A 20,506-nucleotide genomic window follows, 5' to 3' on the forward strand; every position below is an offset into this window, starting at 1 on the left:
TAAAAATTGTTTAAAAATTCATGTTCAGGAGTAGTGTCATTCCCTTAAATCAGTCATAAATATTTGAATAGTTTACTCCTTAAGTTGCATTGAATTCTGCAGCTGTGATTTTAGCTTATTTTAATTGTTTTGTAATTATAAATTGGTCCTTTGGATTTTACAACCAATGTAGATACTTATATTTTAAGGATTTCAGTGATACACAATTTATTTTGGATTACTTTAGACCTCCATCTTGATCCATTCTTGTATTTTTCCTTAATTTACTTGAAAATGATTTAAATAGTCACATATATCATGGTAGACACAATTTATATATGAACGTGTGGGTGTATGTATGTGTGTGTATCTATATGTGTGTGCATAGATTTTTTTTCTCACTAAGATTGGAGGATTAGGGATTAAATATTGTCGTTTATTCATCCTACCCAAGGCCATGTATGTAGTCAGCCCTTGCTAGACTAAAACATTGGCTTTTTAAAAAAAACAATTTTTTATTTCTATAATTTCTTTTCTTGTATCCCTATTAAATAATAGTTTTTAATATTTTTTTTTATATTTACCAATATATTTCTAGCTTCTTTATGACATAGATCTTTTCAATATTTGAATACTACGAATTTTACTATGCCAAAAGCTTCTAAACTAATAAATCAGGAAGATGTTTAAGAAAAACAATTTTTGGTTGCTGAAGTGATTAGTTTTCTTGCCTGTTAGACTGGGGAAAGAGTGTGCAAATCAGAGTTAGAGATTTAAGTATAGAGTTTGAGGAAAACAGTTTAAACGTATTGAGCCTCAGGTATGTTATTTTGTTGTCTATCTTATACTTTGGAGATTACATGACATAATAAATGATGACAGTACCTAGCACTCAGAAAGGCCTTGGCAACTGCTGCCTTACTTCCATTCTGAAATTTCTGTAGATATCTAAGAAATAAAATTAATGGTCAGCCGGAATCATGTGTGTGTGTTTATGTGTGTGTATTAATTACAATTTGACAGTAAAATTAGATGAGTATGTGGCATTTACATAGAAAATAAAGATATTTCTTATTGCCTTTTAAACCTGTAACTTTTATCTTTTAAATCAATTGATGCAGATGCCTTCCTAGAGGATCAGTACAAGACCTTAAATAATTTAAAGCATTAAAATAAACTTATGCAATTGCTGATAAAAATCTCTTGAATTTTGTAGATCAAATTGTGATTACCCATTTTTTAAAACATGTCCTAAATGACGACATAATCTGACAGGATCAAGTATGAGGAATTTCTGTTAAGTTATTATATTTAAGAAAATTCAGTATTAACCATTCATGCTAGAAATACATTAACTTTGCCTTTTTTCCCCCCAACTTCTAGGAGCAATATGAATTGTATTGTGAAATGGGTTCCACTTTTCAGCTCTGCAAAATTTGTGCTGAAAACGACAAAGATGTTAAGATTGAGCCTTGTGGGCATTTGATGTGCACCTCTTGCCTTACAGCCTGGCAGGTATAATTAAGGTTTAATTAGCAACACTTAGGTCTTCCTTATATTCTCTGTGACTATTTCTCTCTTCAGTTTTCTTCATGTTAATGATTCAGGAAGTAATACTGCTAAGTGTTTTATTTGAATGGTCGTTAAACAAAATCTCATATGTTTGAATCTTTCATTTATACAACTTGACTTTTTGCTGTGTTTTTTGTTTCCTTTGCAAGTATAACTTAATTTTATGATGTTAATCATAAGTAGTTCTACTTTACAACACTATTCATTTTATAATGTCACTTATCAGGCTTGCCAACTAACTATATTTGTATTATTTATTGTTAAGTCAGATTCTATTTGTAATAGGTCGTATTCTTAACCAAAGTATACTCTAGTTGATAAATCATCTGTTGTTTCAACACCTTTCTTCTCCTGAGGAAGCGTGTCTCCTGTCTCACATGTCTACAGTTGCTCTGTAAGGCTGAAATAGGAGAATCAGACAGAAAAGACTCCCAAATACCTGTAGTTCCTAAAGAAACAGGCACTACATTTCGCAGTTTATAGAAGCAGACTAAGAAAAGGTGTAGGCATTCAATAAATATAAATTGATGTGATGTTTTAGAATAAAACACAGAGAATAATTGGTTTCCCCCAAGGGCTTTTTAAAAAATATTTCTCTATCAATATTACATCTTTGGACAGTTGTGCAGTTTTGAGTATTTGGAGGATTCACAGAATGTTTTGCTCAGCTATTTTCTAACTGCTGTTTAACACAGTTGGTATTGAAGTCAGTATTGTTGATTGAGTTTAGAAAACAAATAATGCAAATTTCAAGCCTTTGAAAAAAACTTGCAGCTGAGTGCTGTCATCGGTATCCCTACCCTACTCTGGAGCCTTCTCTCCAACGCAGGACCTGTGCCACGCCTGAGGAAGGATGGCCTCAGAGCACCAGGAGGGACAGCACAGGTGAACCAGGAGGGGTAGTGCAGGTGCCCAGAAGCATTGATATTTGTTGAGCTCATTACTTGATAATAAAGTATTAATGATTTTCACATTTTCAAAATCTTATAAAAAGGGCCTCCTTCTTCCTTTGGGGAGATTCAAAAAATGGATGAAAAACAAGAGGAAGATCTGGGAAATGAATTACATTTATATTTTCAAAGCCGTTTCTGAACTCCTAGACAGTTTTGCTGAATTGATAAAAATTGTTAGCATCCCAACACTTCTCTCTCAAAATGCATTTGGGGATTTCGCATTGTGGCACAGTGGAAACGAATCCTACCCTGAGGGTGCAGGTTCTATCCCTGTCCTTGCTCAGTGGATCGGGGATCCCGCGTTGCCACAAGCTGTGGTGTAGGTTGCAGACATGGCTTGGATGCCACATTGCTGTGGCTGTGATGTAGGCTGACAGCTATAGCTCCAATTTGACCCCTAGCCTGAGAACTACTGTGTGCCACAGGTGCGGTCTTAAAAAGTAAAAGAAAAAATGCATTTGGTTTATACTTTAATTGAGGTTTTCCTTGTTATCCTTGCTCTAGTCTCCCTTTATCCCTTCAGGATGCTTGTGAGTTGTGTAGTATAGGGAGAAATAGGTGGAAGAGGGATTCTCAGGATGGCATCAGCAAATTCTCGTGTAGTCACTTGATCACTATTTAAGTCATGTTAACAATAATAGTTCTGCAGACCTAGCAATGTCTTTTTATAAATGAGTTTCAATAAATGTAGTTACACTGGTAGAAGACAAAACTGTCAGTCTGCAAGAGGGTTTCAGATGTATCAGTAGGGTATTGTAGAGATGTTTCTGATTCAGTGCTTGGCTGAATGGGATGGGACTACTATAAGATGATTTACCTTAACCCGAAACCCATTAAAAACAGAGGCCAAATGTGTTTGTCACCCCTTTGGACTGACTTATGTCTTCAGTATGATAGGTTCCTCACAGGTATGAAGAAAACTAAGAGCTTTGCTTTTCTCCCTAAAGAGAACCAGAATTTTAGGCTGGTACAAACTCCCAATTCTCAACCTCCATGCATGGCCTATGTATTTCAGCCCCTTCTCTTGGTGGGGCTCTAATCTTGGAGCATACAAATACATACATATTGTAAGATTTAGCATCTTTAACTTGAAAATACCCTGATATTTGGAAGTGAAACATACTGGGTATTAATAATTAAGTCAGAAGCTCTCATTAGCTTGGCAGAAACCTTTGCTTAGTAAAGGTCATTGTTTAAAGTTTCAAACAAAATAGTAGTTTACCTTGTGCCTCAGAGTGGGTGAACGAGTAGAGCTAGATATAAAGCAAAAATATTTTACTTATTTTACTTTGTGTGTGTGTGTGTGTGTGTGTGTGTGTGTGTGTGTGTGTGTGTGTGTAAGAGCCGCACCCGCAGCATATGGAAGTTCCCAGGCTAGTGGTTGAAGCAGAATTGCAGCTGCTGACCCACTCCACAGCCACAACAACACTAGACCCAAGCCACGTCTGTGACCTACATCACAACTCAGGGCAACGCCATATCCTTAACCAACTAAGCAGGGCCAGGAATCAAATCTGCATCCTCATAGATACTAATTGGATTTGTTTCCGCTGAGCCACAATGGGAACTCCTACTTTCTGTATACTTGCTAAATGAAATTCACCCTTTAAAACTTCAGGGCCAGTGCTGTATATTTTATTTAGTAAGTTTGTGAACTATTTGCGGTAGGAATGTTACATGGAAAAAACACAGGAGTATTCATGACTATGTTATTAGTCCTTTGCTCTTTACACCACCACAGCTTTTCTATATATTTTTTACTTTAAAAAAAAATTAAATGATTTCAATTTTTCCACTATAGCTGGTTTACAGTGTTCTGTCAATTTTCTACTGTACAGTAAGATGACCCAGTCAAACATCCTCCATCATGCTCCATCATAAGTGACTAGATATAGTTCCCAGTGCTCTATAGCAGGATTTCATTGCTTGTCCATTTCAAAGGAACCCCAGATTCCCAGTTCATCCCACTCCCTCCCCTTTGGCAACCACAAATCTGTTCTCCAAGTCCATGATTTTCTTTTCTGTGGAAAGGTTCCTTTGTGCCCTATATTAGATTCCAGATATAAGTGATATCTTCTGGTATTTGTCTTTCTCACCTATTTCACTTAGTATGAGGAGTCTCTAGTTCCATCCATGTTGTTGCATATGGCATTATTTTGTTTTTTTTATGGCTGAGTATATATACCACATCTTTTTAATCCAGTCATCTGTCGATGAACATTTAGGTTGTTTCCATGTCTTGGATATTGCGAATAGTGCTGCGATGAACATGTGGGTGCATGTGTCTATTTCAAGGAAAGTTTTGTCTGGATATATGCCCAAGAGTAGGATTGCTGGGTCATATGGTAGTTCTATATATAGTTTTCTGAGGAAGCTCCATACTGTTTTCCAGAGTAGTTGTACAAATTTACACTCATACCAATAGTGTAGAAGGGTTTCCTTTTCTCAAAACCTTTTCCAGCATTTGTTATTTGTGGACTTAGTAATGATGGCCATTCTGACTGGTGTGAGGTGGTAGCTCAGAGTAGTTTTGATTTGCATTTCTCCAATAATCATTGATGTTGAGCATTTTTTCATGTGCCTGTTGGCCATTTATGTATCTTCTTTGGAGAAATGTCTATTCAGATCTTTTGCCCATTTTTCCATTGTTTGTTGGCTTTTTTGCTGTTGAGTTGTATAAGTTGTTTTTGTTTGAGAGATTAAGCCCTTGTCCATTGCATCATTTGAAACTATTTTCTCCCATTCTGTAGGTTGTCTTTTTGGTTTCCTTTGCTGGGCAAAAACTTGTCAGTTTGTTTAGGTCCCATTGGTTTATTTTGGTTTTTATTTCTGTTGCTTTGAGAGACTGACCTGAGAAGATATTCATGAGGTTGATGTCAGAGAATGTTTTGCCTGTGTTCTCTTCCAGGAGTTTGATGGTATCTTGTCTTACATTTAAGTCTTTAAGCCATTTTGAGTTTATTTTTGTGCATGGCATGAGGGTGTGTTCTAGTTTCATTGCTTTGCATGCAGCTGTCCACATTTCCCAGCAATATTTGCTGAAAAGACTGTATTTTTCCCATTTTATATTCATGCCTCCTTTGTCAAAGATTAATTTACCGAAGGTGTCTGGGTTTATTTCTGGGTTCTCTATTCTGTTTCATTGGTCCATCTGTCTGTTTTGATGCCAGTACCCCACTGTCTTGATGATTGTGTCTCTGTAATATTGCTTGAAGTCTGGGAGAGTGATGCCTCCTGCTTGGTTTTTGTTCCTTAGGATTGCTTTGGCAATTCTGGGTCTTTTGTGGTTCCATATAAAGTTTTGGATGGTTTGTTCTAGTTCTGTGAAAAATGTCATGGGTAATTTGCTGGGGATTGCATTAAATCTGCAGATTGCTTTGGGTAGTATGGCCATTTTTACAATATTAATTTTTCCAACCCAGGAGCATTTCTTTGCATCCTTTTTAATTTCCTTGATTAATGTTTTATAATTCTCAGCAATATAAGTCTTTCATCTCCTTGGTTAGGTTTATTCTCGGGTATTTGATTTTTTGGGCTGCAATTTTGAAAGGTATTTTACTTTTGTATTCCCTTTCTAATATTTCATTGTCAGTATACAGAAATCCAACCGGTTTTTGAATGTTCATCGTGTATCCTGCTACTTTGCTGAATTTGTTGATCAGTTTAGTTAGTTTTTGGGTTGAGTCCTTAAGGTTTTCATGTCATCTGCATACAGTGACAATTTTACCTCTTCTCTTCCTATTTGGATGCCTTTTATTTCTTTTGTTTGTCTGACTGCTGTGGCTAGGACTTCCAGTACTATTTTGAATAACAGTGGTGAGAGTGGGCATCCTTGTCTTGTTTCAGATTATAGTGAGAAGACTTTCAGATTTTCTCCATTGAGTATTATATTTGCTGTGGGTTTGTCACAAATGGCTTTTATTATGTTAAGGTATGGTCCGTCTATACCCATTTTGGTAAGAATTTTTATCATGAATGCATGTTGGACTTTGTCAACTCATTTTTCTGCATCTATTGAGATGATCTTATGGTTTTGTTAATGTGGTGTATGATGCTGATTGATTGGTATGTTGAACCATCCTTATGAACGTGGGATGAACTCCACGTGGTTGTGCATGATCTTTTGCATCATGCAGTGCATAATGTGGTGCATGTTGTTGGATTAGGTTGGCTAAAATTTTGAGAACTTTTCTATATATTACTCAGTATCCTCCAAATGGTGCAGTTCCTCTTGCTTGTAGCTAATCATTTCCTTGATTTTCTTCATGATTTTTCATACTGCTCTAATGACCTTACATGAAAGTATGTCCATTGTAAATGGTTAACTTTTGCAATTTCCTCTTTTTTTTAATCTGAAGTACTTCTTAGTTTTACACTTAGAGATTGAGGAAGTGTAAAATTGTGAAGTGCTAAAAATGTCTCTGAGTAAAATTTTAGGAGACAGTGTATGAAAAAGTAGTAATAAAGTGGTAGTTTTCTAAGTAAAGTAGTAAAAAACTGACAAATTCAAATGCGCTTACAAAGTTGAAATAATGATCAAATTAAATCACAGTCATGTCATAGTGAATGTTATTAACCTAATATAAACATAGAATTTTGGATATAAGTTAACAAAAAATACTCAAAGGCATTATTTTAGCATCTTTAAAATTCTTCCCACACAACACAGTTCATAATTAATATTTTTCTGATACATTTTGTATACTCTCTGTAAGCTCTTACCTCTCTGTATTTGTATTATACATATTATGTACCTTTCTCCTCTAGAATGTGGATTGCTATTTTAGAATTTCTTTCCCCCAGCATGCTACCTCCACACTGATAGTTACTTGGTAAATACCTATAGATACTATAGTAGATAATGTAAAGGAAAGAGAATTACAGGACTAAGAATTACAGGATTAAGATAATGTAAAGGAAAGAGAATTACAGGACTAAGGTAAAAAGACATTGGTATTATAGATCAGTTGTGAAAAGCCCTTGTAATGTATTCTGTACATTTCTCCTCTGAAAAGTATCTGTGATCTTTTCAAAGACCTTTCATCGTGCTCAAGATCTGAGAATGAATCCTAAGATTTTTAAACCTCAGATCCATTTGTTCCATTCATTAGCTTCTGGGAGATTCCTTTCAACTTTTCACATTTTTGGGGGTTTTTTTGTACTTTTTTTTCATTGCTTGCAGTATTACTGGCATTAACCTACAGGGGAGAAGACCAAGTTTCTCTTTATTGCTTTTATACACCTAGAAGCATGCCTAGCAATCTCTGGTTCAAATTTTCTTTACCCTGAAGAAAATTGTTGTTAGGTCAAGGTGTGAAAATGTCTAAGTGATGTTCCATAGACTCTATTTCTCAATGGGATCTTAGTGGTTAAAGAAGCATCAACTTTTGAACAATTCCACTTTTAGATAAGCAGAATGTTTCTACATTTACATAACAGATTTCACACAGTGCTGCTTCCTACCAATCAATAGACCTATTTTGACAGTTTTCATATTGTGGTATGAACAGCAGCATTCTTCAATCATTTAAACATGTTATTTTTCAAATGTCCTTGTTATTTAATAAAAATGAAAGTCTAATAAAGTTAATCCAGTTAAAACACAATTAACATTAGCTATGCTAAAAACCTCACATCATAGCCATAATGAGATGCTCGTTGGACTTAACCTGATTGATGGTCAGTATGAGAACAACATGAACAAAATTATGGAACATTTCCATAGTTCAGCAATATATTGTCAAAAACATTGTATCTAAACTTGTAGATGTAATGGGAAATGTATGAGTATTAAGTCTCTGAATGTAAGTGCATATAATATATCTTTTCAATTTGCTCCTTATTCAAAATAGTGAAGAGCTGGAATCTGTTTTCTGATTTTAAAGCCAATGTTTTTGTTTTACATATTTTTTTTTAATCAGAGAAAGTTAAGTTTTCAGGCTTAATTGTGCACAGGATAATTTGGTTTCCCCTAACTGGCTTGATAGAAGCTGACATAGAATGTTTTACCCATCTGTCTCTCCAAGATCTCAAATCTATGACCTTTTTCATTTATTTGGGAAACTTTCTTTGAGCAGCTTCTGTATCCCAAGTTTGTATTAAAGACATAGTCCTTACCCTCAAGAAGATAAAATTAAATTTGAAAATTTTATAGGGGGTTATGGAATTTAATAATCACTTGAAATGAATATCCTGTTATCCTTCAAATTTAATTATGGATGAGAGACATTTTGTTGCTTTCTACTACTTTGGTTGAGCATGCTGATAGGAAAAGGATTTTAAAGTCTGCATGCCTGCCAAAAAGCTCTGATAAATCAGAGTCGCGATAGGAAATATTAAACCCTGACCATAAAACATTAGATATTCAACCATTGTGCATTTTTAGCAAGTCATTCTTCACCAACTTTTCCTTCCATTTGATGCCCTACTTTGGTTTAATTGAAATTCATTGGAGACTTAAATTTTATGTAATTAACAGAAACCCTAAGAAATGCACAGTAGAGGTGTCAGTTAGTTGTTACAGGCTGCAAGTGGTTACTCTTTAATTGCTGTCATAATGGCCCATTAGTCATGCCTCCAAAGAGGTGTCAGATACTTTTTTCTCCTTCTGAAACATCTGTGTTATTTAATAAATTGGATAAGCAAGGCAGAGTTTGCACAGAATACTAAGTAAGCTGACTAATCACCTCTCTAGAGGCATTCTTTGAAGCATTACCACTCTGGGTGCGGCGTTTCCATTCTGTCTTTGGCAATGAAACTTGGAGAGTTCTCTTTCCCTTCCACACTGTTCCACAAATATTAATTTTCTTTACCCTGAACTCCTCCATGTCTTCTTTTTTGTAGTAGCGTATTATGCCGTGGTCATGTTGTGGGGTTACCACATAAAGTGTAAAGAAAGGACCTGTTTTCATCTTATTTTTCTTTCCAGGAATCTAGAAAATGTCTTCTGAGCTCATGAATGGCACAGACTAAACTGTACTCTTCAAATCTTTTTTTTTTTTTGGTCTTTTCTGGGGCCGCACCTGTGGCATGTGGAGGTTCCCAGACTTGGGGTCCAATCGGAGCTGTAGCTGCTGGCCGACACCACAGCCATAGTAACATGGGATCTGAGCCATGTCTGTGACCTACACCACAGCTCATGGCAATGCTGGATCCTTAACCCACTGAGCGAGGCCAGGGATCGAACTTGCAACCTCATCGTTCCTAGTTGGATTTGTTAACCACTGAGCCACAATGGGAACTCCTCAAATCTTCCTTCTAGCATAAAAATGGATACACATATGGCAATTGGATATGCAGCCTTGTTTTGAATTACTGCCAAGGACTTTAGTTCAATTAAAAGTAAAATTAACTTTTCCTCTGATTATTTCTCCTGCATATTTTTTTCAGAAGAATTTAAAAGATATTGGAGTATTCAAAATAGTAATTAACAAAAAAGCCCATAGATGAAAATTAATAAACTGATTTTAATATGACATGTTAAAAGGGATTACTAGATGGTCTATATTTAGATAGTACTGCTGTGGAAAAATGTGTAACTATCTAAGAGAGGTGAGAAGCCAGCTCTAAGGATCACATTCAAGGCACTAAGAAATAATCTTTTTTTTTTTTTTTTGTCTTTTTAGGGCCGCACCAGTGGCACATAGGGATTCCCAGGCTAGGGGTCTAATCGGAGCTATAGCTACCGGCCTATGCCAGAGCCACAGCAATGCAAGATCCGAGCCACATCTGCAACCTACACCACAGCTCACAGCAATGCCAGATCCTTAACCCACTAAGTGAGACCAGAGATCGAACCCTCAACCTCATGGTTCCTAGTTGGATTTGTTTCTGCTGCACCACAACGGGAACTCCAGAAATAATCTTTTAATAGATCTTCCTTCAATAGCAGTCAACCTTCACATTTCTAATATTGGTAAAACTTTGTAACCTTAGTACTACAAATAAGAAAATGTTTGCCTTCAAGAGTGTCATAAGTTAGCATTTGTCCTTGATTACATACTGCATTGTTCTGTACAAATGTGGTTAACTGTTAGAGCGCCTCTTTTGCTTTGAGAGTCATGTTATGGCTACAATTTGTTTCCTCAGCTATCTTATGACTTTTCTTTGTTCTTGAGACCATTTTTGTAGTAATTATACCAACTGGAATCTGCATAGCACTTTGGAACGCTTTGAATTAAATTATCTCACTTTAAGATGTCTCCTAAAATGTGTATTCTTTCTTTATACCCTACCTATACCTAAGATGAAATGGCTTACCCAGTGTCTTATAGCTGTAATTGGTGGGTATAGGTTTTCAATCCAGGCTTCCTGATTCAGAATGCCTATGTTCCTTTCCTAATTTACTGTTTTTGTGACTTCTCAAATTAAAACTAGAAGAGATTCATCAGTGTCATCTTCTCTTGCCCATCATAAAAGCACACCAAAACCAAAGATCTCTCTCACTGTTGCTTATTCAAAATCACCATTAACTATTCTCATTCATTCTTTATAACAAGAAGCTACTGAGTTTCTGTGGGATATATTATGCTGTGAAAAGGCTTTGTATGGACCCAAGCTGCTCTCAGTATATGTATATATGTATTTATCTATTTATTTATAATTGTTGCATGTTTTAAAAAAATTATGGAAACTTCAAATCTGTGTGAAGTAAAGCACAGTAATGTACATTAGAAGTTGCTGAGATGGGAACCACACACATAGTAAAAATATAAAGTGTACTCCAAAATGAGACTCATATATTCTCTAGGGCCCTCCATTTATATTGTATATGTGGGAAGGCCTGAAGTGATTGACCTTAAAGGATGCCCTCAAATAATCAGACTGAGAGCAAATAAATTATACTATATACGATGCTTATCTTTAAAAATTAAAAGATTTATTTAAGAGATAATATCTATTTAAAGAACATTTAAATAAAGAATATGGAAGATGGCTGATACATACCAATGGTGATATGTGGGAATTTGGGGGAGAAGTTAAAATTTTTCTATTTTTCTGTTAATGTTAATTTGTTCTTTGATTACCTAAAGTTATACTTAATATCATTGACTTAGAGTATTTATGGTTGATAAATTAGTCTGAGTAACTTTATCAGTAAGTACATAGTTAATTTTCATATGATATGGTATTCACTGATAACTTCTGTATCCTTTGGTTTGGGAGGATTTCTTTGAGGAAGTGAAATCTCCTGAGTGAATTAGAATAGACAGAGTCCAAGTAATTCCTCTCAGTTTTCTCAGGATTTGAATATGTTGGGGACTGTCTTTCTTCGTTAACGTATGCTCTGTGATCTTGAATTAAGTATACGTTGACAGAAATGTTATTTTAATTATTGAGGCATAATCTTGATTAGTTATGTATGTCTATTGAAGACATCCTTCATATGTGGTTAATCAACTCTCTGAGAGGAGTTTTCTTGAGGCTCAGTGTATTTAGGATCTGGCTTTGTCACTGCTGTGGCTCTGGTTAAAGCTATGGCGCAAGTTCAGCCCCTGGCCTGGGAATTTGCACATGCCACAGGAATGGCCAAACAAACAAATCAACCATCTGAAAGGAATGAAGGTGGAGTACCAAAATAGCCCCAAAGTTAGAGAATCTGAGTACCAAATTTTAGAATATGGTCAAGCTTAATTTGCGTATGAAATTAGTTTACAGAGAAAGTGGTGGGTAAAATTGTTTTAGAGGAGGCACATTGTGTGCTGTGTGTTTGCAAGTCAAAATGCATTACAGTGCAGTTAGTTTTTTTTTTTTTTTTTTTTTTTTTGGTCTTTTTGCCTTTTCTGGGACCGCTCCTGTGGCATATGGAGTTTCCCAGGCCAGGGGTCAAATCAGAGCTCTAGCCACCGGCCTACACAAGAGCCACCGCAATGCGGGATCCAAGCCGAGTCTGTGACCTACACCACAGCTCATGGCAACACCGGATCCTTAACCCACTGAGCAAGGCCAGGGATCGAACCCGAAAGCTCATGGTTCCTAGTCGGATTCGTTAACCACTGCGCCACGACGGGAACTCCTGCAGTTAGATTTTGATCCTAGTAATGTAAACGCTCAAAGATAAAGCTGAACAGAAAATGACTTTTGTGATGTATACTCATAAATCAGCTGCTCTCACATAGTAATTTGTATAGCATTAAGTTTTAAGGTAGGAGAGATGTGGAAAAACCTAAATTTCATTTTAGAGGAACCGTTCCCAGTCCTTTTTTATACTCTCAGCATGCTATTGCCTTTCACCTCCTCCACTTTTCAAGCTCACTCTTCAATAGCGCTTAATCAGGAAATAGATCACATAAACTAGGAAACAGCATAAACTAGAAGTCATCCCTAACTAAACAACATGCAGATTGACTTTGGACGTTCTAAGGAAGCCTTTGTAGATGAATACAGTTGCTCACACATTCTAAGCACTGTACTAAAACATAATAAGACTTTATGGAGCTCTCGTTGGAACAGTGGAAACGAATCAGACTAGTATCCACGAGGATACGGTTCAATCCCTGGCCTCGCTCAGTAGTTGGTGATCCAACATTGTCATGAGCTGTGGTGTAGGTCACAGACATTGCTCAGATCCCACATTGCTGTGGCTGTGGTGCAGGCCAGCAGCTGTAGCTCTAATTCAACCCCTAGCCTGGGAACTTCCATATGCCTCAGGTATGGCCCTAAAAAGCAAAAAAATAAAAAAGTGATGAGATCCTGCTGCATGGCACTGGGAATTATATCTACTCACTTACGATGGAGCATGATGAAGGATAATGTGAGAAAAAGTGTAGATATATATACATATGTGTGACTGGGTTACTTTGCTGTATAGTAGAAAATTAACAACACTGTAAACCAAATATAATGGAAAAAATAAAAATCATTTAAAAAATAAAAGATAGGAGTTCCCGTTGTGGCTCAATGGTTAACAAATCCAACTAGGAACCATGGGGTTGCAGGTTTGATCCCTGGCCTCGCTCAGTGGGTTAAGGATCCAGCATTGCCGAGAGCTGTGGTGTAGGTTGCAGATGCGGTCCCATGTTGCTGTGGCTATGGTGTAGGCTGGTGGCTACAGCTCTGATTAGACCCCTAGCCTGGGAACCTCCATATGCTGTGGGTGCAGCCCTAGAAAAGACAGAAAAATAAAAAGTAAAAAATAAATTAAAAACATATGACTTTAATTTAATATGATTTAGATTGAGTGGATCGATATTTGTTATGATAACTGTATTGTAGTTAGGTCTTAAGAGGATTTTCTGTTTTGAGGTACACATACTAAGACATTTTCAGATGAATTTGTATAATGTTAGGATGTGCTTCAGAATAATTCAGGGGTAGAGGGAACAAGTCAAGGTATAGGTGAAACAAGATTGGGCATGAATTGATAATTGTTGCAGTTGGGAGATAGCTACATACAGGTTTATTACACTTTTCTCTGCTTTTGTTTGAAATTTTCTGTAAATTCAAAAAATGTGTAAATGAATGAAGTGTTTACTTAGGGCCCAGAGTACTGCTTTCCATCCTTCATCCATTAAAGACACAGGGATTATTAGCTCTGTTATATTTTAATTTTTTACTTAGTGACATTCAACTTATTTAAACTAAAAAAAAAAAAACAACAGTTTACCCATTTCTCCCACCATCTATCCTCTGCCTCTGGCAGCCACTAATCTGTTCTCTGTGAGCTTATCTTTGTTTTGAATTAATTAATTTTTAGATGCCACATATAAGAAAGATCATATGATATTTGTCCTCTTCTAATTTATTTCACTCATTATAATGCCCTTGAGGTCCATTTATGTTGTGGCAGATGTCAAGATTTCAATCTTTTTTTTTTTTTTTGTCCTTTTTTTGCCTTTTCTTGGGCCGATCCTGCGGCATATGGAGGTTCCCAGGCTAGGGGTTGAATCGGAGCTGTAGCCACCAGCCTACGCCACAGCCACAGCAACGCGGGATCCAGGCCGCGTCTGTGACCCACACCACAGCTCACAGCAACACCGGATCCTTAATCCACTGAGTTGCTGGATCGAACCCACAACCCCATGGTTCCCAGTCAGATTCGTTAACCACTGCACCACAACGGGAACTCCAAGATTTCAATCTTTTTTATGGCTGAATTATATTCCATTGTGTATATATACATACACCCCCTCCCAATTTTTTCTTTTTTTTTATCCATTCATCCATTGATAGACACTTAGGTTAGGTTGTTTCCATATCTTGGCTATTGCAAGTAATGCTGCAGTGAACATGAATGGGAGTGCATTTTTTTTTTTTTTCTAATTAGTGTTCTCTTTTTCTTCAGGTAAATATCAAGTAGTGGAATTTCTGGAGTGTATGGTAGTACTATTTTTAATTTTTTGAGGAACTTCCATATTATTTTCCGTAGTGGCTGCACTAATTTACATTCCACCAAACAGTACACAAGGGTTTTCTTTGCCTCCATCCTTGCTAGCATTTGTTGTTTCTAATCTTTTTGATAATAGCCATTCTGAGAGGTGTGAGGTGGTTTTGATTTCCATTTCCCTGATGATTATGATGTTGAGCATCTTTGTATGTATTTGTTTGCCATCTGTATGTATTCTTTGGAAAAATGTCTATTCAGGTCCTTTGCCTATTTTTTTTAATTAGATTGTTAGTTTGTTTTTTTTTTTCTATTGAGTAGTATGAGTTCTTTATATATTTTGGATGTTAGCCCCTTATCAGATCAATACTTTGCACATATTTTCCCCCATTCAGTAAGTTGCTTTTTCATTTGGTTGATGGTTTCCTTTGCTATGCATAAACTTTCTAGTTTGAAGTAATCCCACTTGTTTATTTTTGCTTTTGGTGTCAGGTTCAAAAAAATCATTGCTAAGACCTATGTCATTAAGCTTACTGACTATATTTTCTTCTAGAAGTTAAATAACATACTACTAGAGTTAGGGTATGATGCAGAAATAAAAAGATGGTGGTGAATATCATGCACCATCTAACTTTAGAAGGCAACATTATCTGCAGGGTGAGAAAATAGTCTTGTCCTATTTCCCTATCAACCGAATTCTTAATGTAGTTTTTGTGAAATGGAATTGGAAGGTTTTAAACAAAAACTTCATTACCAATAAATGAATTTCTGGACCTAAAGCATCTGTACAGATCTTTTTGCAATATGTAGTTTGAAAGCAAAACGAAGGGCAGAACTTGATATCTCACATATTACTACATTCCGTATGAGTTGTGTCAGGATGACAGGCTCTCAGGACAGATGATGATTTCTGAATAGAAATTTTTTTCCCTCTGATTGCTTGAAAGTCAAGACTTTAAAGACTTAGAGAATTAAAATGGTACTATTTAACCACAGTTATATGCACAGGTACTTTACCAGAATTAATTTTGAAATGGATTGTTCTAATTGATACTATTACTTTATTTATATGAATTTTTTTCAAAATGTCCTTTTAATAGAATGCTTAATTAGAACCAGTAACTTTTGTTAAAGAGGGACGTGATACCATTTCCAGTTTTCTGCAGGACTCTAGTTTTGATACATTAAATTATAAGTGAACACTCAGTAACATAAAGTTAAGCTCCCTTTCTTTGGCAAATCAAAGGGTTTTTTAAAGGAAATTTTTCTTTGAAAATCTGAAATACTGAACATAGATTTTGTTGCCTCCCTGTTCCACTCTACTACTTTGTAGATAGATCTTCCTCTACCCCCACCTCCTACACTAAAACCTCTTTTTTTGCAACTTTTTTTTTTATAGTTGTAGAATATTGGCCTTTCTCAGTATTATTTTATTTGAACAAAGACCAATGAGCACTTTTTTGTGTGTCTGTTCAGGAGTCAGATGGCCAAGGCTGCCCCTTCTGTCGCTGTGAAATAAAAGGAACAGAGCCCATAATTGTGGACCCGTTTGATCCAAGAGATGAAGGATCCAGGTGCTGTAGCATCATTGACCCCTTTGGAATGCCGATGCTGGACTTGGATGATGATGACGACCGAGAGGAGTCCTTGATGATGAATCGCCTGGCAAATGTTCGAAAGGTAAAACTAGAAAACATAGGTTTTTTTGGATGCTATGCGTACATGAAAAAGAAACGATGTTGTCACAAGTGGGGTAAGACTGAGGGTATTTGGGTTTGGGCAAGGGAGATTCAGGAATCAAAAGAAAGGTGAAGATGTATCACTGAAAGACTGATGGGATTGTGGGCTGAGGAAGAACTAGGAAGAACTAGAGTGCTCGGAGTTCCCTCACTGGTTTTAAACTCCAAAAGGAGAGACAGTGAGAGCTTTTGTATAGAATTAAATACCATCGAAGACTGGCAATAGCACATCTGTGAAGAAAAATTTAAAAAAGGAAATTATTAGAAGTGGTGAAACTGATTAAAAATCATCTTTGTTGAAGTCTAGAAGGGTCTGATGGTTACTTTCTTACCAGGAAAGCTGGCTTTCTGTTTCGCTATTAAGAAGTCACCTAAGATTTAACTTTATGAATTTACTGTAATCTGGAGTTTGCTTATCAATATTGCCGACTCAGAAAATTAACTTTGTCAGTTCACTAGGAATGGATGCTACTGCCCAGTTGGAGTTTATATAACCAAACCCACAAGAGACTAGTCATTGAACCAGGATAACAACTGAGTAATTAACCAACCAGCAATGTACTGATGATGAGAGCTGGACTCTTAGCTATCAGGCTATTCTTTGTACAGGAAGATACATGAAATTCAGATTACACTCAAGTTTTTTGCTCTTAAAATCAGAGAGATGGAAGTGAGTGGTATGCAAAGTGTCTACAAACACAATATGAAGGTGCCCTCCTTCATCCTGACCTACAGCAGACATGGCTCATCAGTCATGGTGCTCATCCCTGCTGAATTCAGACTTGGCCTGAACAGCCTTATAGAACCTCCAGTGCAATTCATTAGGATTTGGCAGGTAACATGCAACCTATTTGCCATCTGTTTGGAAACATGAGAATGTGTAATGGCATCAGGTTGTATTTGCCAAAAGCATCTACCTCTATGGTAGGGGAACACTTGGTGCAGAGAACAGATGAGGCGTTTGGGAGATTACCTCTTTAGGGTTGTGTCAAAATATACTTCTTGGTCTCCTGAATTTTCTGTGTTCCAGTGTTCCATGCTTACCAAGTACTTATCCTTAGGAGTTTTTACATACAAATTTCACTGATATGGCTACTCTCAGATTTTACTTTGGTCTGGGATGATTTTTATTCTTTACTTCACTGGTTTTTCTTAAATGTCATAATTTTAACTCTCAGAGAAACTGCTCTTGATTCTACCCTTTAATGCTGACAGTTTCATTCAGTTTTTAGTTATTTGTGATCCCTTTGGCCCAAAAGATGGAAGAAAGGAAGTAATTATTCCTTAGTCACTCTAAAAGATGAACAAGAAAGAAAAATCTCAAATGGAAACAGGGAATCGAGATTTGATTTTAATATGAACTTTCTTAGTCAAAACTTTTTCACATATTTTATTCTCTCAACTTGAATAAGTAAATACCCTTCTCATTTTTCAGATAAGGAAATGAGGCTCAGACTAGTCATGTGACATGGCTGCATTAGGAGGTTCTAGAGCCAGAATTCATTGCTGGATAAAAAATACAGTGATATGGGAGTTCCCGCTGTGGTGCAGTAGGTTAAGAACCCCACTACAGCAGCTCAGGTCACTGCAGAGGTGCAAGTTCATTCCCCAGCCCCACAGAGTGGGTTAAAGGAACCATTGTTGCCACAGCTGCAGTTCGGATTCAATCCCTGGCCTGGGAACTTTCACATGCTGTGGGTATGGCCATAAAAAAAAAAAAATACAGTGATCTATCCAATACTCCATATGTAGCTCGCTCACGTGCAGAATGATGAAATGGTTTCTACCAAGTCAGATTGTGAACTATATCCTAAAATATGTGTTGTATAGTATTATTTTAATTAATATTGGCAATAAAACAGTAACATTTATGATTTTGATGAACTTGCACTGTTCCCAGGTTCTTAAATACTTGATCTCATTTGATCATGACACCAACCCTGTGGAGAAGCTATTATTTGTAGAAATTTGTAGAAGCTACTGTTACTTGAAAGAAATTTAAGAAGAAAGAGGTGAAATAACTTGCCTAAGATTCCAGTACGACTCTAAAGGAGAACTGGTGTTTTATTCTAGGTCTTCCTAACTTCAAAATTCTAGTTGTGAGCCAGACAAGACCTCTTTGTCTTCTTTGAAACATGTCACACACATGTACTTTATAGAGCATAACCACCTGTCCTCTGAAGGTTTTTTCAGTTCTGTAATATAATGTACATCACGAATAGTTACTAGCTCCCAATGAAATTTTAACCAGAAACTAAGAGTAATTTTAATTACGATCTGTTAGTATTAACCTTTATGCCCTAAACCTCCCTAACTGTCAGGTCACGAAAAACCCAAGCAAATTCAGTTAGGTTCTACTAATTGATATACAAGTAACTATTACATCTGTTTTCCAATATCCTAGTCTTATGTGGTGATTTAAGTGTAAATTTTTAATAATTAATATTTAATAAAATTTTAAAAATTTGTTCATCAGTTACATTCAACATATTTTAAATACTCAATAGCCCCTGGAATCTAGTGGTTACAATGTTGAATTTTGTAGATATCAGTGGACATTTTCTGTAGGTATTGAAATATCTATTATAGATAGATATAATGGAAATATATAATATGAAATAGGTAGTTCCATTGGACAGAGCTTTATTGGATCATTCCTGAAGGTTCTTATTAGAAGTTAGATCTTGTTGCAAAATACTATTCTAATTTAGTAACCTAACAGTTTTAGCTTGGTCTAAATATGATCTAGCACTAAAATCAGCAACCTATGGCCTGTTTTTGTTTGTCTGTGAGCTAGTAATGCTTTTACATTTTAAATGGCTATATATTTAATTTTTTAAAGTACCTCCATAATTTCCTTGATTTTGCATCTTTTCTTGCAAAGCTTAAAATATTTACTATCTGATCCTCTAAGAAAAAGATTGCAGTCCCCAGTTCTAGGGTACCATAAGGCATTTAAAAAGTGTTTACTGAATGCATGGATAACAGGGAATGACGGAAAAGTGTTTGAGAAACATACACAAACTCAGGTAGTTTAGTGAACTAGGTGGTAATATTTTCTAGCAAGGAAAAAGGCAATTCAATTTTCTTTATTAAATGGGCTTCCTTCTTTCAGTGATTCGTATCAGGGGATGGAGAGCAGGGCCTTAAAAGTAATTCTTTTAAGAACTTTGTATACTTTACTGCTTAGGGGAAAATGGTATTTACCCTGTATAAGTTTGGGAAAGGTTGCAGTTTCAGCCTAATTTCCACTGGATTACGTTGAAACTTGAGCTCTGTTTTAGCAGCGACACTGACAATTGAAGGGAATCACTGGTAAAACGAGCCCAGAAGGTAACTCTTGTGGTTTTCCCTGATCTTTTCACTCTCTCAAACCATGCACGTTGTGTTTTCTCTGGCACACTGGTGAGCTTTCTATCAAGGAGCTGAGAGATTTTGACAGCAATTTTTTTAGTTTGCCCAAAAAAGAGAACGGTTCTCTCAGACATTATTGTCCCAGAAGTCAAGTGTCATTTAACAAAGCTTTTACTCCAGGCAGTGTCATTTCTATATGTCCCTATAGCAGTTAGACATTGGAAAATTTTAAAGAATTTGTCATTATTTGTTTTTAAATTGAGAAATTATATTTCAATTAAATGTCTTTATGTGCACTGATATGCCTCTAGGCAATTAAAAAGACTGAATTTTATATTTCATAAATCATTGCCACATAACTTTCAATTAAACCTAAATACTACTGTGGCTACAAGTATCAATTTTTTTCTGAATAATTGGGAGAATATTGTTATGACAATATAGTCCCATAGCACTTTATAAAAGGCACTTATATTTCAGGAGTTAACATAAATTGTTATGTTTTATTTAAAGGATTATCTTCTCCATTAGATTATTAGTTCAGAAGGCCAGTGCCAGAATCTTATTTATCTTTGTGTTTCTTGGAA

The 20,506-nt window shown here is 36.0% G+C and overlaps 1 protein-coding gene across 23 annotated transcripts in view; it reads left to right on the forward strand.

The window, feature by feature from the left end:
- The window catches only part of CBLB (Cbl proto-oncogene B), a 308,592-nt gene that overhangs the window by 218,557 nt on the left and 69,529 nt on the right, over positions 1-20,506 (forward strand). For all 23 annotated transcript variants that reach the window (XR_014824886.1, XR_014824885.1, XR_014824884.1 and 20 more), the window contains 2 exons: positions 1,363-1,494; positions 16,303-16,506. Coding sequence is in view for 20 of the 23 variants with exons in the window: in XM_084991427.1 (XP_084847553.1) it covers positions 1,363-1,494; positions 16,303-16,506 (336 nt within the window). In the remaining 3 variants the exon portion in view is untranslated. The remainder of the gene's footprint in view (positions 1-1,362; positions 1,495-16,302; positions 16,507-20,506) is intronic.

Source organism: Sus scrofa, chromosome 13, assembly GCF_054392235.1.
Source record: "Sus scrofa isolate SSC_HxYL_T2T_F1_AM1 chromosome 13, Sscrofa_HxYL_maternal_Yorkshire_Landrace_v2.0, whole genome shotgun sequence".
In the NCBI taxonomy this organism is placed as follows: Eukaryota; Metazoa; Chordata; class Mammalia; order Artiodactyla; family Suidae; genus Sus; species Sus scrofa.